Source organism: Cervus elaphus, chromosome 3 (genome assembly GCF_910594005.1).
Source record: "Cervus elaphus chromosome 3, mCerEla1.1, whole genome shotgun sequence".
Taxonomy (NCBI): Eukaryota; Metazoa; Chordata; class Mammalia; order Artiodactyla; family Cervidae; genus Cervus; species Cervus elaphus.
Genome location: NC_057817.1, coordinates 31,106,555 through 31,132,189, shown reverse-complemented (window position 1 = coordinate 31,132,189; position 25,635 = coordinate 31,106,555). Strand labels below are relative to the sequence as shown.

Sequence of the window (25,635 nt, the reverse complement as noted above, 5' to 3'; positions counted from 1 at the left end):
CCATAGCTTTGACTATACGGACCTTTTTTGGCAAAGTAAATATGGTATAATCAATTATAATTAAATAAAAATAATAAATAATTTAAGTGTGCAAATGACCAATTATGATATGTATATAAAATTATCTCATACTGATTTAAATTGTATTCTCCTAATAATGTTAAATGCATACTAATTTGCTTACTATTTTGAAATCTTTTATGAAAGGACAGTTTAACTCTTTTGCCTAATTATAAATTTACTATTTGACATTTTGTTATTTATTTAAAGGACATCTTTTTATACCCTACATATATCTTATCACATGTATGAACTGTATTTATCTTCTCTCAGGTATTGCTTTATTTTCACTTTCACTTTTATTTTTACTTTCACTTTCATAATAATGACTTTCATAATTGTCATTCAATTCATAGAAATTCTTTTTAATTTCAATGAATCCCAATTACTCTTTTATTTTAGGAAATAACTGGCAAGAAAGGTATAATAGGTGTCATTCATCATGTTTTATTATACCAAAGCCACCATAACACTTTTTAAAAAGTAATTTATTTATGGTTGTGCTGGGCCTTCATTGCTGCATAGACTTGTCTCTAGTTGTGGCAAGCAGGGGCTACTTTCTAGTTTCAGTGAGTGGGCTTCTCACTTTGGCGGCTTCTCTTGCTATGGAGCACAGGCTTAGTTGCTCCACTGCATGTGGGATCATCCCGGATCAGGGATTGAATCCACATCTCCTGCACTGGCAGGCGATTCTTTACCACTGAGCCACCTGGGAAGCCCTATCATAACACTTTGAATCACGTTCTCTACACTTACACACACACACACATACACACACATGTGTGTAGATATAATTAAAAATTAATTCAAATGATTTTATATGGGCAAATAACCATATCAAATATTCATGGAACTCTTTTATATACACATACATGCATGTATAAATTCTTAGGTACATGAATAAATGCATATGGCCAACAAACACATGAAAAGATGTCTAATATCACTAATTATTAGACAAATGCAAATCGAACACTACAGTGAGGTTATCACCTCACATTCATCAGAATGGATGTCATTAAAAAAATCTACAGACAATAAATGCTGGAGAGGATGGGGAGAAAATGAACACTCTTACACTGCTGGAGGGAATGTAAACTGATAAAACCACTATGGAGAAGAGTATGGAGATTCATTTAAAAACTAGGAATAAAACTACCATATGACCCTGCTAACCCACTACTGGGCATATACCTGAGATAACCATAATCCAAAAGATACATGTACTCCAGTGTTCAGTGCAGCACTATTTATGATAGCCAGGATATGGGAGCAACCTAGATATCCACTGACACATGAATGGATAAAGAAGGTATGGTATGTGTATGTATGTATGTATGTATATATATACACACACACACACACATACATACATACAATGGAATATGACTCAGCCATAAAAAGGAACAAATTTGAGTCAGTTGAAATAAGATGTATAAACCTACAGCTTGTTATATGGAGTGAAGTAAGTCAGAAAGAGAAAAACAAGTATTGCATATTAGAGCATATATATGGAATCTAGAAAAATGGTACTGAGGAACCTATTTGCAGAGCAGGAGTAGAGACTCAGACGTAGAGAACAGACTTGTGGACACAGCGGGAAGGAGAAGGTGGGATGAGCTGAGAGGGTAGCACTGACACATATATACATTACCATGTGTAAAACAGCTAGCTAGTGGGAAGCGGCTATATAGCACAGGGAGCTCACCTCCATGCTCTGTGATGACCGAGAGGGGTGGAATGGAGGGTAGGTGGGAAGGAGGCCCAAGAGGAGGGAATAAAGGTACACTTACAGCTGATTCGTATTGTTGTATGGTGGAAAGCAACACAACATTGTAAAGTAATTATCCTCCAATAAAAATAAAGTTTAAAAATATTATAAACAAGAGAATAAACTAAAAATAAAATACTTTACAATGCCATATAAAGAAAGAAAATATTTATAAATGTGAACTTCATTATTTCAAACATTCACCAATTATACTACCACTGCTTACTTATTTAATTGATAAGTGATCATGAGGAAAAATATTATGCCAGAGCAGTCTCATTTGACTAAAAACCTTATAGCTCATTGTAATAGAAAAGCAGACATTTTCATCTATAAAACAGTTTTTATCCTACATAAGACTATCAAAAACTTTTTAAACAAATACTTCCCAAAATACACCCAAAATTTGGAGCTCACAAATAATAAAAGGGCCCTGTGTGGGAATCTAATCAGATCCAGCAAGGCAAATAGAGTTGAATAGATATTTTAGGCAAATATTATACTATGTTTAACTTACTTGTTTCTTTTCACTTCTTTGATCAACAAATTACTTTTACACACCAAATTTAACTGGACATGATTTCACCTAAGAAATCCCACAGAGATGAGACAGCCTTTAGAGTGCAAATTGAAAACTTCTTTTCCTGCTTGGGGATCCAGGCAAATACCCACTTGGCCAGTCTGCCTACTTTCAACTCCCACTAGATTCAGAAGAGTTTAGAATTCATGATTAAAGGTCATTACATCACCCAGATATTCCAAAGGTCACACAAAGATGAGATCCCCACTTCCTCAAAAAAGTCAACGTTGCTGAAGTTCTTGACAACTTAGTCCAACTTCAAGTTGTAACTTTATAATATAAAAACCAATGCCCTTGATATTCATGACCTACCAGGAGCATGGAATCAAATCAACAGGCTAAATATAGCTGCTCTGCAGACTGCTTAAACCAAAGCAATACTATGTGAGACTGAGATATGATATTAGAAACAGGGAAAACTAAAGCATATTTGAGACTCCTTGAAAAAGGAACTGCTCTACAGCTATTTAACTTTACAAGTGAAATTGAGTAAAACATTTCATCATCAACAGGATTTTTTTTTTTTTTATCAAGAGGATTTTATAAACTCTACCATGATATGGGACTTAGAAGCCACATTCTTCAGTCCATCTTTCCTCCTAGTAAATGAATCTAAATAAAAACCCTGGAATCAAGTTGGAGAGCAGATTATCTTATTGACAAGAAATACAGGTAATGTGTGTTTGAAGTATGGGAAGCATTTTAAGTCTGGGATTATGGCTAAAAGGCTACTAAGGAATCAGAACTTCTCATTGGTTGAACGCTGGACTTACTGAGAAATGGATAGGACCAGGAAACTGACTTCACTACCAAAGTAAGTGCTATGGGTGACCATGGTCAGATTTTAGGATGTAAAGTCAAAGCTGAGAATCATGAATAAACGTTCAGTATTCTAGGAGATACAGCGTTGTAATCCACAGCTGAAGGCTGATAAGAAAGAGAGTTGAGAGATATGAACAGAATCTAGCTGTTAAAGAGAAATTCAGAATTTGGAGATAGAGGATAATGTCCCAGTATGAAAGTCAAAAAGTTCATCTAAATATCTGTACAAAAGAGGACTAGAAAGGACTGAATGTTCTATTTTGATTTTAAACACGTCTCTGAACATGAGCAGAGAAAAATTAGTAGATGGAAATTTCTTCCTCAAGAACAGAGAGGAGCAGCAGTGGGTCTCTCCAACAGAACGTAAGAACTCTGAGTTAAACTCTAACTGCCCTGTGGTATGAATTGCCACACTTGCTTCCTGTGCTGTCTGGGAACAAGGTATGGAAAATGTAGTAATGGGTAAAGTCCTTTATAGAGGACTTTAGAGGACTTATCCTCTATAGAGGACTATAGAGGACTTATCCTCTATAGATACCCATTCCTTTATTCCTGGCATGAAACTTGAAAGGTTTCATTCCTCTTGCTTACTTTTCTAGGGATCTAGCCTATTCTAGGATACATGTACATCCCAGTAATGCTTTTCTGGGTGGGTCCGAGGAGCTCACCGAGTCCCAACACTTTCTCTCCCACTTGACATCCCTGCAGTTTGGCAGCTATTAGTGGCAATAGCTGCCCTCCTTTCTGTGAAGGTACCCACAATAATTATAAAGTAAAGACAGGCTTCACTCAAATAATTATAAACCTCCAATTTATCTTACAATTAGACTCATGAACAGACGAGAGCAGCTACTGTGAGTGATTTCAGTGTGATTTTCTCACATCCCTCTTCATAAAGGAACAGAAAGGGCACAAAACAGCAGCACTAGCAGCAATAACTTTGATCTCTGATAGCACCTCACAACATATTCGGCTTCCCAGGTGGTACTAGTGGTAAGGAACCCACCTGCCAATGAAGGGGACATAAGAGACATGGGTTTGATTCCTGGGTCAAGAAGATTCCCTGAAGAAGGAAATGGCAATCCACTCTAGTATTCTTGCCTGGAGAATCCCATGAACAGAGGAGCCTGGCAGGCTATAGTCCATAAGGTCACAAAGAGTTGGACATGACTGAGGCAACTTAGCATGCACGCACAACATATGAGAATGTATTTGACTTTTGCCTCAATCTCAAGAAATAATAATGATTTTTCCACAAAAGATACACTTTTAACTGACAAAATAATATATGTATGTGACTTAAAAGAAAAGATGCAGAATGATATAAAATTAAAAAGTAGTCAGCAAATGTTTTTAAAACATGGTGTGTGTATGGCTAGAGTGGGTGGGAGTCATATATATATGACTAGATCATCAAGCAGGTCTTAACTCAACAGCTAATTATTTTTTCAATGTCTGTTTTCCCCCTTGCTTTATCCAATATTAGTTTTCCATCCCTTAATGATCCCTCAGAATTATTCACAACTTACCAGTTATTTGCAATTATTAAAAGTCTGTGCACGCCAATATTTTAATCTCAAACTCAATGCACACTGCACCTGCCCAGGCTTGATCTGGGCTTTTGGGGGGATCTGCAGTGGGCGAGAGGGTTTTTCAGTCCTTTGCTCCTCATCCCACTCCAGCACTTGAAGCAAAGAAAAATGGCTTTGTCTGTCTCCCAGACATCTTTTCTGTCTCCCACTTCTAAGTGTAGATTCTCCACTGTTAAGGGAGAAAAGGAGATTTGAGTAAGAATGTTTAATCTGCCTGGTGTGAATTTAATTCTCTGTCTGAAAGGCATACCTGTTCAAGCCCAGAGACCTTCTGAGTGACCTTCTGATGCACCAGATACTCACGCTTTTTAAAAACACCCTTCTTAGGATGCAGGCCTCTCCTCTGTTGTCAGTCCACTCCTATTCACTTTCTGTGCCCTGCCATCTGTTTCTACTCCCCTTTCTGGCTCAATTCTTCACTTATCCAGGAAGAGAAGAACATCAATCCATGGAGAAGGAGCCAGTCTCTTCATCTTTTTCTTTTTCAGTATACAGAGCAGTATTATTAACTATTGTCCAATAGGTTGCAAGACTTATTCATCCTACATAATTCAGTCTGTAGCCGTTATGGGTACCAATATCTCTCCATTTCCCCACCTTCCTGTCCCTGGTAATGCTCTTTCTACTCTCTGACTCTATGATTTCACATTTTTAGATTCCACAGACAAATTAGACCATGCAGTATTTTTCATTCTGTGTCTGGCATACTTCATGTATCATAATGTCCTCTCAATTCTTTCATTTTGCAAAATTACAGGGTCCCCTTCTTTTCTAAGGCTAAATGATATTCCAATTATATATTTTAATAAATATATCTAATTATAATAAATAATAATGTGTTAGATTTCTTACTGTCATTGAATAGTTTCTTATAGGAATAGATTCTTTTGAAGAGTTTTATATATAAGTTAATATTTAGGGACTTCCCTGTGGTCCAGTGGTTAAGAATACATGTTCGCAATGCAGGGAGCCCAGATTTGATCCCTGGTCAGGGAACTAGATCCCACACACCACAACTGAGTGTTCTCATGCTGCAACTAAAAAAAGATCCTGCATCCCACAACCAAAATGCAGTGCAGCCAAATTAAAAAATAATAATAAGTTAATATTTTCCCCCAAACTCTCCACAGTACTGTGATTTTTTTCCCATGCTTCTAATATCTATTTTGATTTTTCAGACATCTGCTACTGGAACACATGTTGTATTTCATTCTTGTTTGGAAATATTAAGAATATTACCATAACAAAGATTTGAGACAAATAGGCAAGTGGCTGTCTAATACGTATCTTTAAAAGTTGGGCCCAAACTGGTTTCTTATCCATTAGTAACTCAGAGTTTATTCAAAATTCTCTACAGAACTTCCTCCTAGATAACCATTGTCCACAATGCTGTTATTAACTGCATTTTACACATGAGGCAAATGAGGCAAAGAGTTTTACGTATCTTATACAATGTCACACAGTTAATCAGTGGTAGGGCTGAGATTTGAACTTAGTCCGAAGGACAAGCCCACGTGGTTAGCCACAGGTCAACAATGCCCACTCAAGCCCTAGGAATTAGTTTTTCAGAACTACTCATGTTTTTACCAAACATGGCTTGATTTTTTTCAGTCTTGAACCTCAGTTCATGCAAACCACATGTCTCTGATAAATGTTTTCCAAGCTCAATCAGATACTTTCTTTAAAATTGTGCTCAAATAAAATGTCACTACTGAACCCTCTCAAAATTGCAATTGTATTATCCATTACATAAATAATACTGTGTTATTATTGGGCTGGCCAAAAAAGTTTGTTTGTGTTTTTCCATACCAACTTATGAGAAAATCCAAATGAACTTTCTTACCAACCCAATATTTATTGGTGTTAAATCCATATTATTCCATGGAGTGGGACCATTTTAAGAGCTGAAACCACCCCTTGATGATCTTTATATTCCAGATACCTAGGTCTAACAGAGAGCAAAAATGTTTACTGAATAATAGTGATACAAGAAGAGAATAAATGCTTTGAGAAAATCATTGGGTGATATCAGAACTTTGCTGTCACACCTTTTTATATTATTTCTAGGGAATAACCTGTGCAAATGACTTTGGGGAACCACAGCATCATCACTCAATTCCTCCTCCTCGGGCTGTCTACTGACCCACACATCCAGGCTCTGCTTTTTGTGTTGTTCCTAAAGATTTACCTCCTGACACTAATGGGGAACCTGATGATGCTGCTGGTGGTCAGGGCTGATTCTCACCTTCACACGCCCATGTTCTTCTTCCTGAGTCATCTCTCTCTACTGGATCTTTGTTTATCTTCAGTCACTGTGCCCAAGATGCTGAAGGACCTCCTGTCTGAGACAAAAACCATCTCAGTAAGGGGCTGCCTGGCTCAAGGCTTCTTTGCGCTTATTACTGCTGGAACTGAGTGCTTTCTGCTCTCAGCAATGGCCTATGACCGCTATGCCGCCATCTGCCACCCTCTACTCTATGGACAAATGATGAAGAAACAGTTGTGTGTACAGCTTGTATGGGGTTCTTGGGGTTTGGCTTCTTTGAACGCATTTATTAACACCCTTCTAGCTGCCAACCTGGACTTCTGTGAGAACCATACCATTAGCCACTACAGCTGTGAGGTGCCCTCTCTCTTCCCTCTGTCCTGCTCTGATGTCTCCATCAACCTCACAGTCCTGCTGTGTTCCAGCCTGATGCATGGATTTGGGACCCTCTTCCCAATAGTCTTTTCCTATGCTCGTATTGTCTCCACCATTCTGAGCATCAGCTCCACCAAAGGCCGAAGCAAGACCTTCTCCACCTGCTCGTCCCACCTCACTGCAGTGAGCTTCTTCTTTGGCTCTGGGTTTCTCCGCTATCTCATGCCAACTTCAGGATCCCGTCTGGAGTTGATCTTCTCTGTGCAGTATGGTGTGGTCACTCCCATGATGAATCCTCTCATCTATAGCCTGAAGAACAAGAAAGTAAAGGCAGCTGTGAGAAGAACACTGGGAAAATATATGCGATGGTCCAGATGAAAAAATAAAGCCAGAGGAGAATGGAGAATCAGGATAAAATGATGCCAGTTAGACATTATGAGAGTTCTCACTAAGAAAAATTTCCTGGCTCTATGCAAAGTGATATGTTACAAGATAAATTAGCAGTGCATATGAAATGAGCACAGACATAGCAGAGAGATGTTGGGGTAGTCTAAATACAGGGGAAATGATGAACTAAATAACTATCTCAATCCAGAAAATATGGTCATGAAAGTGTTGACTCATTGTTCCCAGTACTCCCCAAATATTCACTTTGGTCTTATTAGGTAAAGTATTTGTATATTGAATCACTACTTAAAATTGAATTTAGAAAAATGCACTGAGAAGGTCTTCCCTGATAGCTCAATTGGAAAAGAATCTGCCTGTAATGCAGGAGACCCCGGTTTGATTCCTGAGTCAGGAAGATCTGCTGGAGGAGGGGTAGGCTACCCACTCCAGTATTCTTGGGCCTCCCTTGTGGCTCAGCTGGTAAAGAACCTGCCTGCAATGCAGGAGACCTGGGTTCTATCGATGAGTTGGGAAGATCCTCCGGAGAAGGCAAAGGCTACCCACTCCAGTATTCTGGCCTGGAGAATTCCAAGGACTGTATAGTCCATGGGGTTGCAAAGAGTCAGACACGACTGAGCAACTTTCACTTTTTCTAAGTATAACTTTACTATTAAGAAAATATAGATTATTGGGTAAAGAGTCATAAACTTGGAGGCCACAGGAAGGAAAACAATGAACTTCAACTGAGTGGCCTTTGACATAAGTAAAAGAGATAAAGGTTCTGAAGAAAAGTTGAGTTTGCTTTCAGGGATAGATGTATCATGTAAACCTTCCCCAGACTCTTCCGTTTCTTGCCAGCAGTGGCTCACAGATTAATTTCAGCTCCTGGGAGTCCTACTAATTTCTTTTACCAAGATTTACCTGGGAACACATCACTGGAGAGGGGAAAACTCTGGAAACACAGAATAAGGAAAGTCAGACTCACTGGTACAATACAGAACCACGAGCTATGGTTTGGGTCAAGATGGTTACTGGTCCAAAAATGCCTGCCTGGATCTGCAACTGAAGGGCAGTCATTCTCCATTTGAGTTTTTAAAAGTCATTACAGTTTTTTAAAAATATGGTAAAACAGCATGGGCTCTCGGCATAATTTTTGTTGTTGTTCAGTCGCTTGGTCATGTCTGACTCTTTGTGACCACATGGACTGCTGCACACCAGGCTTCCCTGTCCTTCACCATCTCCCAGAATTTGCTCAAACTTAATGTTCATTGAGTTAGCAATGCCATTCAACCATCTCATCCTCTGTCATCCCCTTTTCCTCCTGCCTCCTTTTAAAATTTTAAAGTGAACAATTTTAAATCATAATTTTAGAGCATAATTTTTAAAGTGAATAATTTGATAATATCTGCCTACCCATTGTATAATTGTTCTACTTCTTGGTGACCCCCTTTCATCCATTTCCATCCTCTGAACTTTGCAGAACTGTTCCAGCCTCTCACTAGCTGCCCATCCTACAATAACAATTTACTCAAAAAGAGGCTTATTAAATTCCTTTTCTCTAATAATAAATTTTGTCTATAATAATAAAATCAAACCAGTCAATCCTAAAAGAAATCAATCCTGAACATTCATTGGAAGGACTGATGCTGAAGCTGAAACTCCAAAACTTTGGCCACTTGATGCGACAGGCTGACTCATTAGAAGAGACCCTGATGCTGGGAAAGATTGAAGGCAGGAGGAGAAGGTGAACGACAGAGGATGAGATGGTTGAATGGCATCACCAACTCAATGGACATGAGTTTGAGCAGGCTCTGGGAGCTGGTGATGGACAGGGAAGCCTGGTGTGCTACAGTCCATGTGGTTGCAAAGAGTTGGACATGACTGAGCGATTGAACTGAACTGACTGAATAATAAAATAATAAATAATAAATTTTACCAAATACATTGATTTGGTAATATCACAAATTTTGCATAGAAACATATTATACCTTTTAATATCTTAGCATTTATTTTTCCTTGGCATTTGATTAACTTCCAGAATAATTAAATTATAGATTTTACACATATATTTTCTCCTAGATGTCATATAGTACTAAAATTATTTATCAATAGGCAGACATTGATGTATGACATACTAACTGTGGTTTTTTAAAAAATATTTCATTACCCATAGCTGTTTCTACTCACATTTGGTAACACTTTTTGTGACATAAGCTTATCAATCATAGCACCTACCACACATTCATTTCCTTATAGTAAGGGACTACTCTGTGACCAGTGGACTTAGAATATATACAGCAAATTATTGGAAGTTTATTTTATTTTCACTGTAATAATCACTTGATTCTATATGACTAATAAGGTTTTTCATTTCCCAATGTTAAAAACATAAATTTAAATTTATAAAATTTAAATTCCTCTACTTACTACAAATAGAAGAATGAGCTCTCATATTACCCTACTAATAGTCATCTGTCTGATTTAGACATGGAAAAGATCTTACGGGAAATAATTTTGTGGTCAAATCAAACACCACTCTTTTCCACATGATGAAGACATCATAGACTTCTGCACTCTCTCAAAATATCTTCCAGATTTCTTAGACACATTGGAAACAGGAGTGGCATGGTTAACACTGGCAGATCTGGTCTGGCAACTATTACTAAGGCCATAGAAAAGGCATCTGACCACAACTGTTGGTCATAAAAATATAGATGCTGGGAAAGATTGAGGGCAGGAGAAGTGGGCAACAGAAGATGAGACAGTTGGATAGCATCCCTGACTCAATGGACAGGAGTTTGAGCAAACTCTGGGAGATAGTGAAGGACAGGGGAGCCTTGTATACTGCAGTCCATAGGGTCATAAAGAGCTGGACATGACTTGGCAACTGAACAGCAATGAAAACAAAGAATATAGCTTTTTCTTTGTGAGCCCTACTTTCAATTCTGGCATAAGAGGAGAAGTCCAGATCAATTTCTCATAATATTCTGTACTTTATGCCTGGTAACAATCATATAATTTGTGCAAGTGTGTATCCGACTTAAATACTTAATGTTGTAAGAGTTTTTCCATATTGACTCAAAGACATAGTAAACATAAGTTTTAGTTATCTTAACATTCTATTACGCATCTTCTTCATAGTTGATTAATCCGTTTCCTGAGAATGTCATTAAAAGCATATTTCACTGTTACATTTTTAGAATTCACTTCTTTACACTGTTTAGAAGACAATTTGAGTTAGACTTTCACCCTTACAAGTAACATTTTATTAGACTTCTTTGCACCGCATTTCCTCAGTTAGAATCACTCCTGAACCGGTTTAGTGGATTAATCGGTAATGGACCCAGTTTAAAGCCAGAAATGATGCTAACAACTGTTTCTCCTTTGCCTTAGATACCACTGTCTTCAAAATATAATGTACTAATTTGAAAAGCAAGAAACAATATGAATTTTATGATTTGTATTTCTTTGGTTATTAGTGATAATAAAACATTCTGTGCCTTACTAATTATATTTATTCTTCTGTAAATATTTTCTTCATTATCTATTTTATCTATCTTAATATATAGCAGTCAATTTCCCAAGGTCTTTAACAAACTCACCTCATTACAATTGGTCTGATCATGGTTTTTCTTAACTTCATCATTGATCTCCCCCAGGTGAAGCCTCTTCTTAATTGCTGCCAAAATCAGAATAAATTTTTTTAAAAATTCAATAAGCACTGTAACCCTCCATGAATGTACCTTCCATGAATAATAGACTATTTCTATTGCTTTCCTAGGCTTAAATTGGGGCATAAACTCCATATATATGTGTAACTCCAGGAGTCAGCATTCCTTAGATCTGGGTCATAGGGTGATCTGTTGTTATCACTCTGAAAGAGGCTGGTTATAGTCAGCATTCTAGTATCACTTGGATGACAGTGATTGAGAGAAAAAATACTAAAGACTCAGGCATATACCTAAAAGGAAAGGGCACAGTAGAATAATAGCATAAAGACAATCCTATAGATCTCAAGGCTATCCCCTCTATCATATCTGAAGACTGTTCCTACTAGGCAGATAGAGGCAGGACAGATTCTTGAGAGGAAATTTTATTTCATTTTATTGTTATATTTTATTTGGTGGGACGTTTTAGGATCTCAAGTCCAGGAAGCAGCAAGAGAGAACTGCTCCAAGGAAGCTAGGGGAAGGGGACCCAAGATATACAGGAGTTTTGCATAAAGGGCAGGTAGTCTGAATAGCAAAAGATTATTGTTAATTAAAATATATATATATCTTAAGTAAAGGAATTCAGCACTCTTCTGTGTTGGGAAGATGTAAGAGCCTGGGCTCACTAAAATCATTTCTTTGATAAGAACCTTAAAAAAAACACAGGAGCCAGTATCCTGTGTTTTCACATCCTGAGTTTCCTCAGGGCTCAATGTAGGGAGTGGCTGCAGTCTGGTGGCTGCTAGATGGATGGTATTCTTTCCTTCCTCAGAGAGAGGGGCTCTTTTAAAGTGACCAGTTCGTGATGATGTTTCTCATTTAAAAATAATTTTTACACATTTTATCTCTTTATTATTGAAGTATTAGTAACTTAATTTTTTGTTATTATGTTAAATAATTTAGTTGTAAAAGAGGATACAGTTTAAATAATAATTTTAAATGGACAAACAACAGATTCTGGTGTGTGTATAATAGTATCTCCTTGTGGTTTAAATTGCATCTCCCTTTCTTGGGCTCCAAAATCAATGCAGATGGTGACTGCAGTCATGAAATTAAAAGGCGCTTGCTCCTTGAAAGAAAAGTTATAACAACTCTAGACAGCATATTAAAAAGCAGAGACATTACTTTGCCAACAAAGGTCCATCTAGTCAAAGTTATGGTTTTTCCAGTAGTCATGTATGGATGTGAGATTTGGACCATAAACAAGGCTGAGCACTGAAGAACAAATGCTTTCAAACTGTGGTGTTGGAGAAGACTCTTGAGAGTCCCTTGGACTGCAGGGAGATCCAGCCAGTCAATACTAAAAGAAATCAATCCTGAATATTCATTGGAAGGACTGATGCTAAAGCTGAAACTCCAATACTTTGGCCACCTGATGTGAAGAACTGACTCATTGGAAAAGACCCTGATGCTGGGAAAGATTGAAAGCAGGATGAGAAAGGGACAAGAGGGTGAAATGGTCAGATGGCATCACCAATTCAATGGACATGAGTTTGAGTAAGCTCCGGGAGTTTGTGATGGACAGGGAAGCCTGGCATGCTGTAGTCTATGGGGCCACAAGGAGTCAGATACAATTGAGCAATTGAACAACATACACGAATAGTCTTAGAGACATATAAGAACAAAGGCTGTAAAGAGAAAATAAATAAACATAAAATTAGAATGTCATATAGGTTAACAAAAAAATCAAATGTCTAAAAAAAAGTACATTTAATTATCCCAAACATCTATTATATTTCTTTTGCTTACTAGTTTAATTGGCAAGTGACAGTAGGGAATAATTATTAGATCACAAAAGTCTAGTTTGAATGAAAACCTTTTAACTCACTGTAACAAACAAATAGAAATTTTGGTTTATATGAGACTATTCCTACTTAAGACTATAATGAACTTACTAACAAGCATTCCCCTAAATGCTCCCAAACATGGGAGCACACAAACTGTAACACAACCCTGCTTAGGAATCTGATTGGATCTATCAAAAAAATAAAATCAGAACAGTTAGTTTAAGAAAATTATTATCCTTATTAACTTTTTTTGTCTTTTTACTTATTTGATCAACAAAATACTTTCACACAGCAAGTTCAACTGGAGGTGATTTCGCCAGAGAGAAGACCCAGCCCTTGGAGTGTCACTTGTGAACTATTCCTTTCCTGCCTGGGGAGCCAGATAAATACCCCTTTGGCCATTCTTATTTCTAACTCCCACTAGCTCAGGTGATTTTAGAATTAACATTTAAAGGTCATTGCATCACCTAGACGTTCCGAAGGACACACCTAAGAGATCCCCTTGGTCCTTATAAAACTCAGTGTTGAAAACAGTTCTTGAAAACTAAGTCCAGCTTCAGATGGTGACTATGTGATATAAAAGCTGTGCCCTTACCAACTCCTGGGCTGTTGAGGGCAAGGAATCAAACAAGCCAACTGACTAAACATAGCTGCTATGTGGAATAGTTAAACTCAAATAATACTACGTGTGGCTGGGATGTGATACTACACACAAAGAAAACTAAGGTGTATTTGAGACCCGCTGAAAGAAACTGCTCTCTGGCCATATAAGTTTATTAGTGTAGAATTCAGTGAAACACGTCATCACCGGGATTTTATAAATTCTCCCATGATACAAGACTTAGAAATCACTTTTTTTGGTAGATGAATCATCTTCCTTCTTAATAGATGAATCTAAATAAAAGTTCTGCAGCCACACTGGAAAGCAGAGTGCCTTATCCAACAGGATGTACAGGTAATCTGCTTTGGGGAAGTGGGGAGGATTCTGAGGTGGGTTTATGGCTAAGGAGTTAATGAGTAGGAATCAGAACTTCCCTTTGGCCGAGCTTTGGACTTGCTGGGAATGGACAGGACTGGGAAACTGACTGAGCCACCCCAATGAGTCCTGTGGGTAACCGAAGACCAGACTTCCAGGTGTGAGGACAAAGCTGGAAATCACTGGTAAATATTCAGCATTCAAGCGAAAAGAGCCTTGTTGTAATCAAGACCTGAAGACTTATAAGAAACAGAGTTGAGAGACATGAACAGAATCTGGCCACGGAGGAGAAATTTGGGATATGGAGAGTGAGGGCAGTATCTAAGGACGAAAGACAAAAGTCCATCTAAATATCTGTGCAAAAGAGGAATATGAGTGAATGTTCTATTCCTATTTTAAACAGGCCTCTGAATGTGAGCAGAAAAAATGGGTAGAGATTTCCTCCTAAGGGACCGACAGTAGCTGCAGTAGGTATTTCCAACAGAAGGTAAGAGCTCTCAGTCAAACTCTCACTGTCCTACAGGATTAATTTCCAAACCTGTTTGCTACACTGTATTGGAGGGAGGTCCAGAATGTGTGGTACTGGGCAGAGTCCTCTTTCCTGGACGCTACTCTTTCCTGCAGCATGAAACCTCTCAAGCACTCCTCTTGCTGACTTTCCTAGAGATTTCAAGCTGACCTGGGAACACAGCCATCCCAGTAATGCTCCTTCAGGTGGGCCCAGGGGCTCACACTGAGTCCCACCCATTTTTTTCCCCCAGTCATCTCTTTAGTCTTACAGCTATACTTACAGTAGAAAATACTTACATTAAAATATATATATGTACATATATATATATGTATATATATATATTGGAAATACTTTTATTTCCTCCTTTCTGAGTGAAAGTACCCACAGTAATTACAAATTGCTCTCCTCCAAAATAATTATAAAATTTACAATTCTAAAATTTAGAATTTACAATATTCTAAAATATACCTTATATATAAAGGTATATAAAGTATATACAGGTATGTAAAGTTAAGTACAATAGCAGTATTAACAGAAACAACTTTAGTCTTTAATAGAGCTTCACCATATGTGAGAATTTAGGTGACTTTTGCCTAGACTTACAATCTCAAATAATAACAGTAATGGACAGTTAGGAGTAGATGTTTTTTAAAAACTTTATATATAATCTCATATTTAATCCTAGAACCTTTCTTAGTACTGTTATTAATTTGCATTTTAAACATAAGGAAATCCAAGCAAGGAGTTTTATGCATCATGTACAAAGTCAAGTACCTAATTAGAGGTAGAGCTGAAATTTGAACCTAGTCTGATACAGGAGCCCACATTTTTAGCCACTATCTCTGATGTCCATCTCTTTGTGACTGTAGCCCACCAGGTTCTTCTATTCATGGAATTTTCCAGGCAAGAATACTGGAGCAGGTTGCCATTATGTTAAACCAAATATAACTTGATTTTTCTCTGAGCCTTTGACTACAAACTTCATGTTCATGCAAACTAAATATCTGTCAGAAACATTTTCTAAGAGCAATCATATTGCTTTCTTAAGAATATTGTCAAATTCACTCAATGTAGTGTCATTATTGGCCCTCACTAAATCTCAATTTGAGTTCCCATTGTAGTAATTACATTTATATATTTACTCTTCATATGCATGTTCTTAAATGGATATCATATCTTGATCTTTTTGTTTCAAGTGATTGACACAAGCTGAGGTCATAATAGAAAGCAAAAACATTTACAAACAATGGTGATATGAACAGAGGACAGATACATGGAAAAATTCCAGTGTAGCCAGAGGTCACCTAGGAAAACCCCCTGTTATCAGGGGAGGGGAGGGGTCTGGGGAAAGACTTTTGGCTCCCATGCCTGTTTATATTATTTCCAGGGAAAGGCCTTTGTAAATGGACTTGAGGAACCACAGTACCGTCACAGAGTTCATCCTCCTCGGACTGTCTGCCGACCCTCACATCCAGGCTCTGCTCTTTGTGCTATTCCTGGGGATTTACCTTCTGACAATAATGGGGAACTTGATGCTGCTGCTGGTGATCAAGGCTGATTCCCACCTCCACACGCCCATGTACTTCTTCCTGAGCCACCTCTCTTTCGTTGATATCTGCTTCTCTTCAGTCACAGTGCCCAAGATGTTGGAGAACCTCCTGTCTCGAAGGAAAACGATATCGGTAGAGGGCTGCCTAGCTCAGGTCTTCTTTGTGTTTGTTGCTGCAGGGACCGAAGCCTGTCTGCTCTCAGTGATGGCCTATGACCGTTATGCCGCAATCTGCCACCCTCTACTCTATGGGCAGATCATGAGTAAACAACTGTACAAGCAGCTTGTGTGGGGCTCATGGGGCCTGGGCTTTCTGGACGCACTCATCAACATCTTCCTGGCTCTGAACATGATCTTCTGTGAAGCCAAAATCATCCCTCACTACAGCTGTGAAATGCCCTCTCTTCTCTCCCTGTCCTGCTCTGATATCTCTAGAAACCTCATTGCCTTGCTCTGTTCCACTCTGCTGCATGGGCTGGGAACCTTCCTCTTGGTCTCCCTATCCTATGCCCACATTATCACCGCCATCCTGAGTATCAGCTCTACCTCAGGCAGAAGCAAGCCCTTCTCCACCTGCTCTTCCCACCTCACTGCAGTGACACTGTACTTTGGCTCAGGTTTGCTCCGCCATCTCATGCCAAATTCAGGATCCCCTGCAGAACTGATCTTCTCTGTGCAATATACTGCATCACTCCCATGCTGAATCCCCTCATTTACAGTCTGAAAAACAAGGAGGTGAAGGTGGCTCTGAAAAGAACTTTGGAAAAGTATTTGCAACATGTCAGGTACTGAAATGAAAACATAGGATAGAGAAGAACTGGAATAAATCTGCATAGAAAAGGACATTAGGTGAGTTTGCAGTAGTAAGGAGCACTCTTGAGTACTTACAACGTCAGATGCTACAACCTACATTAGAGGTACATGAGAGAATGGCATAAAGTTATAGGAAGGAAAGCTCCCTTTATTTTCTTTTAAAGGAAAATCAAATTATTAAATAATCACCTTAATCTAGAAAATTTTGTTATGAACAAATTGATCCATTTTTCTCATTTTGAAACATCTGTTTTAGTAAAATTATTAGTTTTATGACTCTATCATTATTTTTACTGATTCTGGAGAATATGCTAAAAGCCATATATTTGATAAGAATGCAGGGTCCTGGATCTGTAAGAGAAAAAAGTCATAAATAAGTGTAGAGGGTTGAAAATAAAAGAAGTCCAACTGGATGGCCATAGAAGACAGGCGTAAAAAGCTAAAAGTTCTGCAGAGAGACAATGAATGTACAGAGATGGAGCTCAGACTCAGATAAAATTTCTAAGAACTCATGTATGTGCAGTGAAAAGTGAAAGTGAAAGTCGCTCAGTCGTGTCTGACTCTGCAACCCCATGGACTACACAGTTCATGGAATTCTCCATGCCAGAATACTGGAATGGGTAGCCTATCCCTTTTCCAGTGGATCTTACTGACCCAGAAATCAAACCAGGGTCTCCTGCATTGCAGGTGGATTCTTTTCCAACTGAGCTATCAGGAAAGCCCCCATGTATGTGCATAGTGCTGGCCAAATCACCAGTGTAAGAGGCTACAAGGAGGCTCTGTGGCTCTAGAAACTTTATTTCTCACATAGTCATTATTCAGACTTGCATATTCTCCAATAAGCTGATCTCATCAAGATCTTCCCCGTGTAGAGTGTAGGCAATGTGCCTTAGACAAATAATTTGATCTTATCACACAGGAGTCCTGAAACCATCTTTGTCCCTCACCTCTCAGCTGTCAAACAACTGGTCACTGTGTAGGGGCTGATGGTTTGCTGGGTTTTTTGTTTGTTTGTTTGTTTGCTGGTTTTAAGGCACTGCATCAATCTCACAAAATTCATTGTTACCTATAAGACATAAAACCTGTAAGACATAAATCAATTATCATGCTGCTTCTGCTTTGTTTAATCTGTATTTTGCAATCATCTAAATAACTGTAAAATGAAAAAGGGCAAAAACTAAGCAAAAAATTTTAAATTTACTTAATATTAACTTGCACATTTCTCAGGCCTCTTTCATAAACTAAGTTCCAATTGTCTGCTGTAAAGGCTTTTCGACCACATCTAGCCATTTATAACTCATAATTGTGGCCTCTTTTCAGTTGATTCTCCAGAAAACTCTACATGCATTATCACCTTCCACAGGCAAAATATTCAAGGCCTTATTTGGTTTCTTTAACCTAAGGTGAAGCACCAGCTAAACCTCCAAGGTCAAGCTTCTAATGGTGAAGGAACTGCACCTGGGATGAAATCTAGTTTTATAGTCAGGGCACAGATGTCACAGGATGACAGTGCTTGAGAAAAGGTACCAACAAACTCAGTCGAATCCTCTTTAGTATAAGTAGACATGAATTTAACTGCATGAAGACATCCCTAAAACCAAGAGGCCCAGTACTGTTCTCTCCTGTGGAGGGGCCATGCCCTTGAACTTCAATGACCATAATGTTACCCCACTGCTTACCAGACTGCCTGATCAGTGAAAGCATTCTGTCTAGGCCTTAAAGAAGCTCTTCTTGCCATTCTCTCAGGGTGTTTTTTATGTCCATCTGGCCTCCAGAAGTTTGAGAAGACCTTGCTCACATGTAGTCTTCCCAAGAGGTGTAAGTAACTGGTAACAATCCACCATATACCCGAGTGTTTATCACTGAGAGGTTACATTTATGCAGAAATTCTCAGTATTAGTTTACCAGGAACACCATTCCTTTAGTAGGCCTGAAGTTTCTTCCTTCAAAAGGTGACCCAAAAAGGTAATAAATATGCCAGAGAATGAGACTCGCAAAGTGACAACTCAAGACAAGTTTTTCAATTTTACCTTAATTCACTTATGTCTTTTGCTTTTTTACTGTTAACATCTTTGCAATCTATTTTATTCCTCTTATCATTTTATCTTTAAAAATCACACAAAAATGTACAAAACACATCTGTACAAGTTAGAATAATTACAAAATGAATGCACATATACTCACTCAGCTTAAGAAAGTATTCATTTACCATCTCTTCGCCATGCCTCAAAACTGACACTACTCTGAATTTTTAATTATTCCCTTGATTTTCATTATGTAATTTAGTTTAACCTATTTCTGAATTTAAATAAATAGAATTAAGACACATGTATTTTGGAAACTTGCTTCTTTTCACTCACATGAAGTTACCACCACTCAGAGACTCTGGCTTTGGCACTCACCTGTGATGTGTCTAAAATTGCTAACATAGTCTGCTGCCTGTCTTACTAAGGCGTTCTAAGTTTTGGCAACTTTCTCAGGTTAGGGGCTTAGAGACCAAATGTACCGTCTGATAAGGCCTACACCAGTGTGTAGAAGAACTGAAATGATGACCTGAATAATTCAGATGGTAAATTCCAACATCCTGGATATTTTCAGATTCTTAGAAGAATTAATTTAATTCACTATTTTCATTTTGATATTATAGTATCAAAATTCAACAGAATTTGAAAAACCCAGAGATTAAAATAGTTCCTTAAAATTGACCAGTTGGTTTTTCTTTGCCTCTGACAACTTAATTGGATTTAACACCTGAGGCTGAATGTTGCCATTCTGGTCAGAATGCAGATATTCTGGATGTATGAAGAGATAAGAGGATAGGACGTTGAATGAGTATCTAACAGGAATTTTGTGGGAAAGAGAATGAAGAACTGAGAAACTCCCTGGAATAGCAGGACTGGAACTTGTTATTGTGGGTTCAAAGATTCAGAGTTTGTGTCGTTAGCCAAGGCCAATATCATGAACAAGCCTCAGAGTTCTGGTGGACAGGTCAATATATTGTTGAGAGGCCACCTGCCAATGAGGTCACAGTGAGGAGCTCAATCTGGGTCACACAGCAGGGTTAAATCTTGGCACAAAAAAATATGAAATGACTTGGATACTTGGATACTGCCACAGCTGGTGTACTGGTTAAGGGATAGACTCTGAAGTTTTGATTGTAGCTTTATCTCTTAGAGTTATGTAACCTTGATTTTTTTTTTTAACATTTCAGAATCACTTTTATTTTTGTTTTAAATTAAATTAAAAATTGTTCGAATAGTTTTAAGTTCACAGCAAAATTGAGAGGAAGGTACAGAGGTTTCTTATATACACCCTACACTTACATATACATAGCCTCCCCCATTATTAAGATTCCCAACTATAATGATGCACTGATGCACTTGGAGTTATGTAACCTTGATTTTTAAACCTTCGGTGACCTCATAACATATTTTTATGGGGAATAAATGTGTTAATACTTAGTAAAATATTTAGATGTGACTGCAACATACACTGTATTGTATAGATAGTTTTTACATATTTATTTATTTGCTTTTGGCTGTGCTGGGTCTTCCTTGCTGCACAGGCTTTTCTCTGGTTGTGGTCAGCGGGGGCTACTCTCTAGTTATGGTCTGCAGGTTTCTCAGTGCTGCAGAGGCTTCTCTTGCTGCAGAGCCTGGGCTCTAGAGCACAGGCTCAACAGTTGTGACGCATAGGCTTGGTTGCTCTGGGGCATGTGGGATCTTCCCCCACCAGGATTAAATCAATGTCTCCTGCATTAGGAGGCAGATTCTTTGCCACTGGGCCACCAGGGAAGCCCTGTTTTTTACATTTTTAAATTCCATGTTAGCTCAACAAAGGCATATAGAATTCTCTGACCTGTGTGTGCTTTGTATGGTATGTGACACACCGAGAACTCAATAAATGATTTTTTAAATAATCAATACTTAGTACAACTCATTGCTAAAACAATGACTAGATATCTGGATAAGGGAAGGAGGAAGGAAGAAGAGGAGAGATGTATGATAAGTGCCTCGACAGTTTCTTGGTGGTGCTGATAGCTTTTCCAATGCATATAGATGAAGCTCACTGCTGCTGCTGCTAAGTCGCTTCAGTCGTGTCCGACTCCTTGCGACCCCACAGACGGGAGCCCACCAGGCTCCACCGTCCCTGGGATTCTCCAGGCAAGAACTCTGGAGTGGGTTGCCATTTCCTTCTCCAATTTACGAAAGTGAAAAGTGAAAAGGAACTCGCTCAGTTGTGTCTGACTCTTAGCGACTCCATGGACCGCAGCCCACCAGGCTCCTCCGTCCATGGGATTTTCCCGGCAAGAGTACTGGAGTGGGGTGCCATTGCCTTCTCCAGAAGCTCACTAAGTGACATGGAATAAAGTCATCTAGTGTCAAACCAACAGTGCGAGATTCAGAGAATAAGTCTGGTACATCTCAGGTTTAGGAGTGACAATGAATTGGGGAAGAAGTGCCTTCAGGGAAGCGGAGAGCCAGCCCAGTGAGGTGGATCACCCTGAAGCAGAGGAGCATGACCAGAGAGGAGGATGAATAAGCAGTCTGCTACCAACTGCTCCTTGGGAATGCAGCCAGCAAATTTCTTGTAAAGGGAAATTCAGTCCATCATATAGGTAACAATTCATATAATTTATATATTTCAAGAAGTCAGCTATGGAAAGAATAAGACGTAGTACGAGGAGAAGAAAAAAGGAAGCTAAAGATCAGGGATAAAGATATGAGTGGAAAGGAATGGTTCAATTAAGGTCAAAAGTGTAAAAGGAGGATAAACAGAACGTACAAAAAAAAAATGTTAGAAATTAATCCAAACAATGGTAATCATATTAGATACAAATGGCTTAATTCCAGATATAAATGGCTTACTTCCACAATTAAAAAACAAAACCTATAAGCTGTAGAAAAATACCTATTGTTTAGAGGAGACACCTCTAAAACATAAGGATAAAGAAAACTCAAAAAAAAATCAAAGAGTGGAAAAAGGCATAAGAGACAGATATAAACCAAATTATTACATCATAGAAAAAAATATATGGCTAAAGAATTTTATGAGATAAAATGTGTCACCCACAATGATAAAAGTTCAAGTGATTGGTTAGAAAATGTAATTTTAAATAGGGTCAAAAATTTTAATCTACAGGGAGAAGGGAATCAAAACTGTAGCTTAAGTTCACTGAGCAAAACCCACTGTTATAGGACAAGAGGAATAGAAAAAAGTCCTATATACAGGAAAAAGGCAGGGATTTTACTAGTCAGCAAGAGGAAAAAAAGATACCCTACCTGTAGAGGACCACTTTCTTACACCATATACAAAAATAAACTCAAGATGGATAAAAGACTTCAATGTAAGGCTTCAAAGCATAAAACTCTTAGAAGAAAACATAGGTTGTAACCTCTTTGACACTGATCTTAGCAGTATTTTGGGAGAACTGTGTCCTTAGGCAAAGAAAACAAAAGCAAAAATATATGTCAAACTAAAAAGTTTTTGCACAGTGAAAAAAACCATCAACAAAGCAAAAAGAGAACCTACTGAATGGGAGAGGAGATTAGAAGATGATATATCCAGTAAGGTTTTAATATCTAAGATTTACAAAGAACTCATACTATTCAGTATCAAACAACACCACCAAACAATTGAAAAATGGGCAGAAGACCTGAATAGACATTTTTCCAAGGAAGACATACAAATAAACGGCCTGTCAGCACATGAAGAGGTACTCAACATCACTAACCATCAGGAAAATGCAAATCAAAACCACAACAAGCTAATCACCTCATACCTGTCTGAGTGACTATTATCATAACGACAAGAAACAACAAGTGTTGGAGAGGATGTGGAGAAAAAGGAATCCTCATGTGCTGTTGGTGGGAATATAAACTGGTACAGTCACTACAAAAAACAGTATGGAGGTTCCTCAAAAAACCAAAAATAAATTAAGCAATTCCACTTCTAAGTATTTATCTGAAGAAAATGAAAACACTAATTCAAAAAGTTATGCATCCAACCTGGGCTGGTGATCTGTTTCACCCTAGATAATATACATGTTTCGATGCTGTTCTCTCGAAACATCCCACCCTCGCCTTCTCCCACAGAGTCCAAAAGTCTGTTCTGTACTTCTGTCTCTCTTTCTGTTTTGCATATAGGGTTATCATTACCATCTTTCTAAATTCCATATATATGTGTTAGTATGCTGTAATGGTCTTTATCTTTCTGGCTTACTTCACTCTGTATAATGGGCTCCAGTTTCATCCATCTCATTAGAACTGATTCAAATGAATTCTTTTTAATGGCTGAGTAATATTCCATGGTGTATATGTACCACAGCTTCCTTATCCATTCATCTGCTGATGGGCATCTAGGTTGCTTCCATGTCCTGGCTATTATAAACAGTGCTGCGATGAACATTGGGGTGCACGTGCTCAGCCTGGTGCACTGGGAAGACCCAGAGGAATCGGGTAGAGAGGGAGGTGGGAGGGAGGATTGGGATGGGGAATACATGTAAATCCATGGCTGATTCATGTCAATGTATGACAAAAACCACTACAATATTGTAAAGTAATTAGCCTCCAACTAATAAAAATAAACGGAAAAAAAAAAGTAGAAAATGAAATCTAGTCCAAGAGGACTGTGTTTTAAGAAAAAAGGTGTTGAGAAATGAATAATATTCCCATATATTTGATGTGCAAACAATGCATATCCTTGTTGAAAGAATTAAACTTGAGATATCATTGTGAAATAAACCATATTAATATTTCTGTCTGCTGTATTTTAAAAAAATAAGTTATGTATATCCCTGTGTTCACTGCAGCACTGTTTATAATACCCAAGATACTGAAGCAACTTAAGCGTCTGTCAAGAGATGAAAGGATAAAGAAGATAGGTTTTATACACAGACACACAGACACACACACACACACACACACACATACACATACACACACATATATATATACACAATGGAATAATATCCAGCCATAAAATAATAAATCTTGTAATCTGTGGCAACATGGCTTGATCTGGAGGATATTATCTAAGTGAAATAAGTCAGTCAGAGAAAAACAAATACCATTTGACTTTTTAAATATATGGATTCTGAAAAACAAAAAAAAAATGATCAAAGAAAACAGAAATAGACTAATATAAATACAAAGTACCAACTGGTGGTTGCCAGAGTTGGGGGACAGACAGAACAGGTGAGGGGATTAAGAGGTATAAACTTCCAACTATAAGATAAATGTGTGTGTGTGTGTGTGTGTGTGTGTGTGTGTGTGTATCCAACTTTTTGTGACCCCACGGGCTGTAGCCTGCCAGGTTCCTCTGTCTATGGAATTTTCCAGGCAAGAATAATGGAGTGGTTGCCATTTCCTCCTTCAGGGGATCTTCCCTACCCAGGGATTGAAGTCGCATCTCTTGCATCTCCTGCATTGGCAGGCAGATTCTTTACCACAAGCGCCACCTGGGAACAATGTGATATACATACAGGGAATGTAGTCAATAATATTGCAACAACTTTGTATGGTGATGATTGCTAATTGGCCTTATCCTGGTGATTATTCTTGCCTGGAGAATCCCAGGGATGGGGGAGCCTGGTGGGCTGCCGTCTATGGGGTCGCATAGAGTCGGACACGACTGAAGCGACTTAGCAGCAGCCGCAGTGGTGATTATTTCATAATGTATAGAAATATCAAATCACTATGTTGTACACTGAAACAAATATATGTCAATTATAACAATAAAATAATAAAATAGCATGTGAAATTAGCATGACTATATGTTAGTTGAGAAATGAAAATCAAAACTACAGTGAGGCAGCACATCATACTAGTCAGAATGGCCATCATTAAGAAGTCCACAAATAATAAATGCTGGAGAGTGTGGAGAAAAAGAGACCTTCCTACACTGTTGGTGGGAATGTAACTTGGTGCAGCCAGTATGAAAAATGGTATGGAGGTTCTTCAAAAAAACTAAAGATAGAGTTGCCATATCTAGCAATCTCACTCCTGGGCATACACCCAGACAAAACTATAATTCCAAAAGATACATGCACCCTTATATTCATGGCAGCACTATTTACAGTAGCCAAGACATAGAAACAACCTAAATATCCATCAACAGATAAATGGATAAAGAAGATGTGGTACATATTTACAATGGAATACTACTCAGTCAGAAAAAAATTATGAAATAATGCCATATTGCTTGCTTTCAGCAACATGGATGGACATAGGGATTACCATACTATGCAAAGTAAGTCAGAAAGAGAAAGATGAATACCATATGATACCACTTATATGTGGAACCTAAAATGTGACACAAGTGAATTTATCTACAAAACAGACTCGCAGACACAAAGAAGAGACTGGTGGTTGTAGTCAGAGAGGAAAGGTTGGACTGGAAGTTTGAGACTAGCAGATACAAACTATTAAACATGCT

The 25,635-nt window shown here is 38.2% G+C and overlaps 2 protein-coding genes and 1 long non-coding RNA gene across 3 annotated transcripts; 2 read left to right on the top strand and 1 right to left on the bottom strand.

Moving 5' to 3' along the window:
- Positions 1–976: 976 nt before the first annotated feature.
- LOC122678105 lies at positions 977–25,129 on the bottom strand. The gene is made up of 3 exons (XR_006335997.1): positions 25,101–25,129; positions 22,090–22,096; positions 977–1,104 (listed from the first exon to the last, which is right to left on the bottom strand). It is a non-coding gene; the product is annotated as an uncharacterized LOC122678105 (long non-coding RNA).
- On the top strand, positions 6,909–7,844 carry LOC122678091 (olfactory receptor 8S1-like). The gene has a single exon (XM_043878571.1). It carries the CDS (start codon positions 6,909–6,911, stop codon positions 7,842–7,844), a length of 936 nt encoding a protein of 311 aa, XP_043734506.1.
- On the top strand, positions 16,241–17,172 carry LOC122678097 (olfactory receptor 8S1-like). Its single transcript, XM_043878585.1, has one exon. It carries the CDS (start codon positions 16,241–16,243, stop codon positions 17,087–17,089), a length of 849 nt encoding a protein of 282 aa, XP_043734520.1. The 3' UTR covers positions 17,090–17,172.
- Positions 25,130–25,635: the final 506 nt, after the last annotated feature.

Excerpts from the sequence above, each read along its gene's own strand:
- LOC122678097 (XM_043878585.1), top strand. The coding sequence starts at position 16,241 with ATGGACTTGAGGAACCACAGTACCGTCACAGAGTTCATCCTCCTCGGA.
- LOC122678091 (XM_043878571.1), top strand. The coding sequence starts at position 6,909 with ATGACTTTGGGGAACCACAGCATCATCACTCAATTCCTCCTCCTCGGG.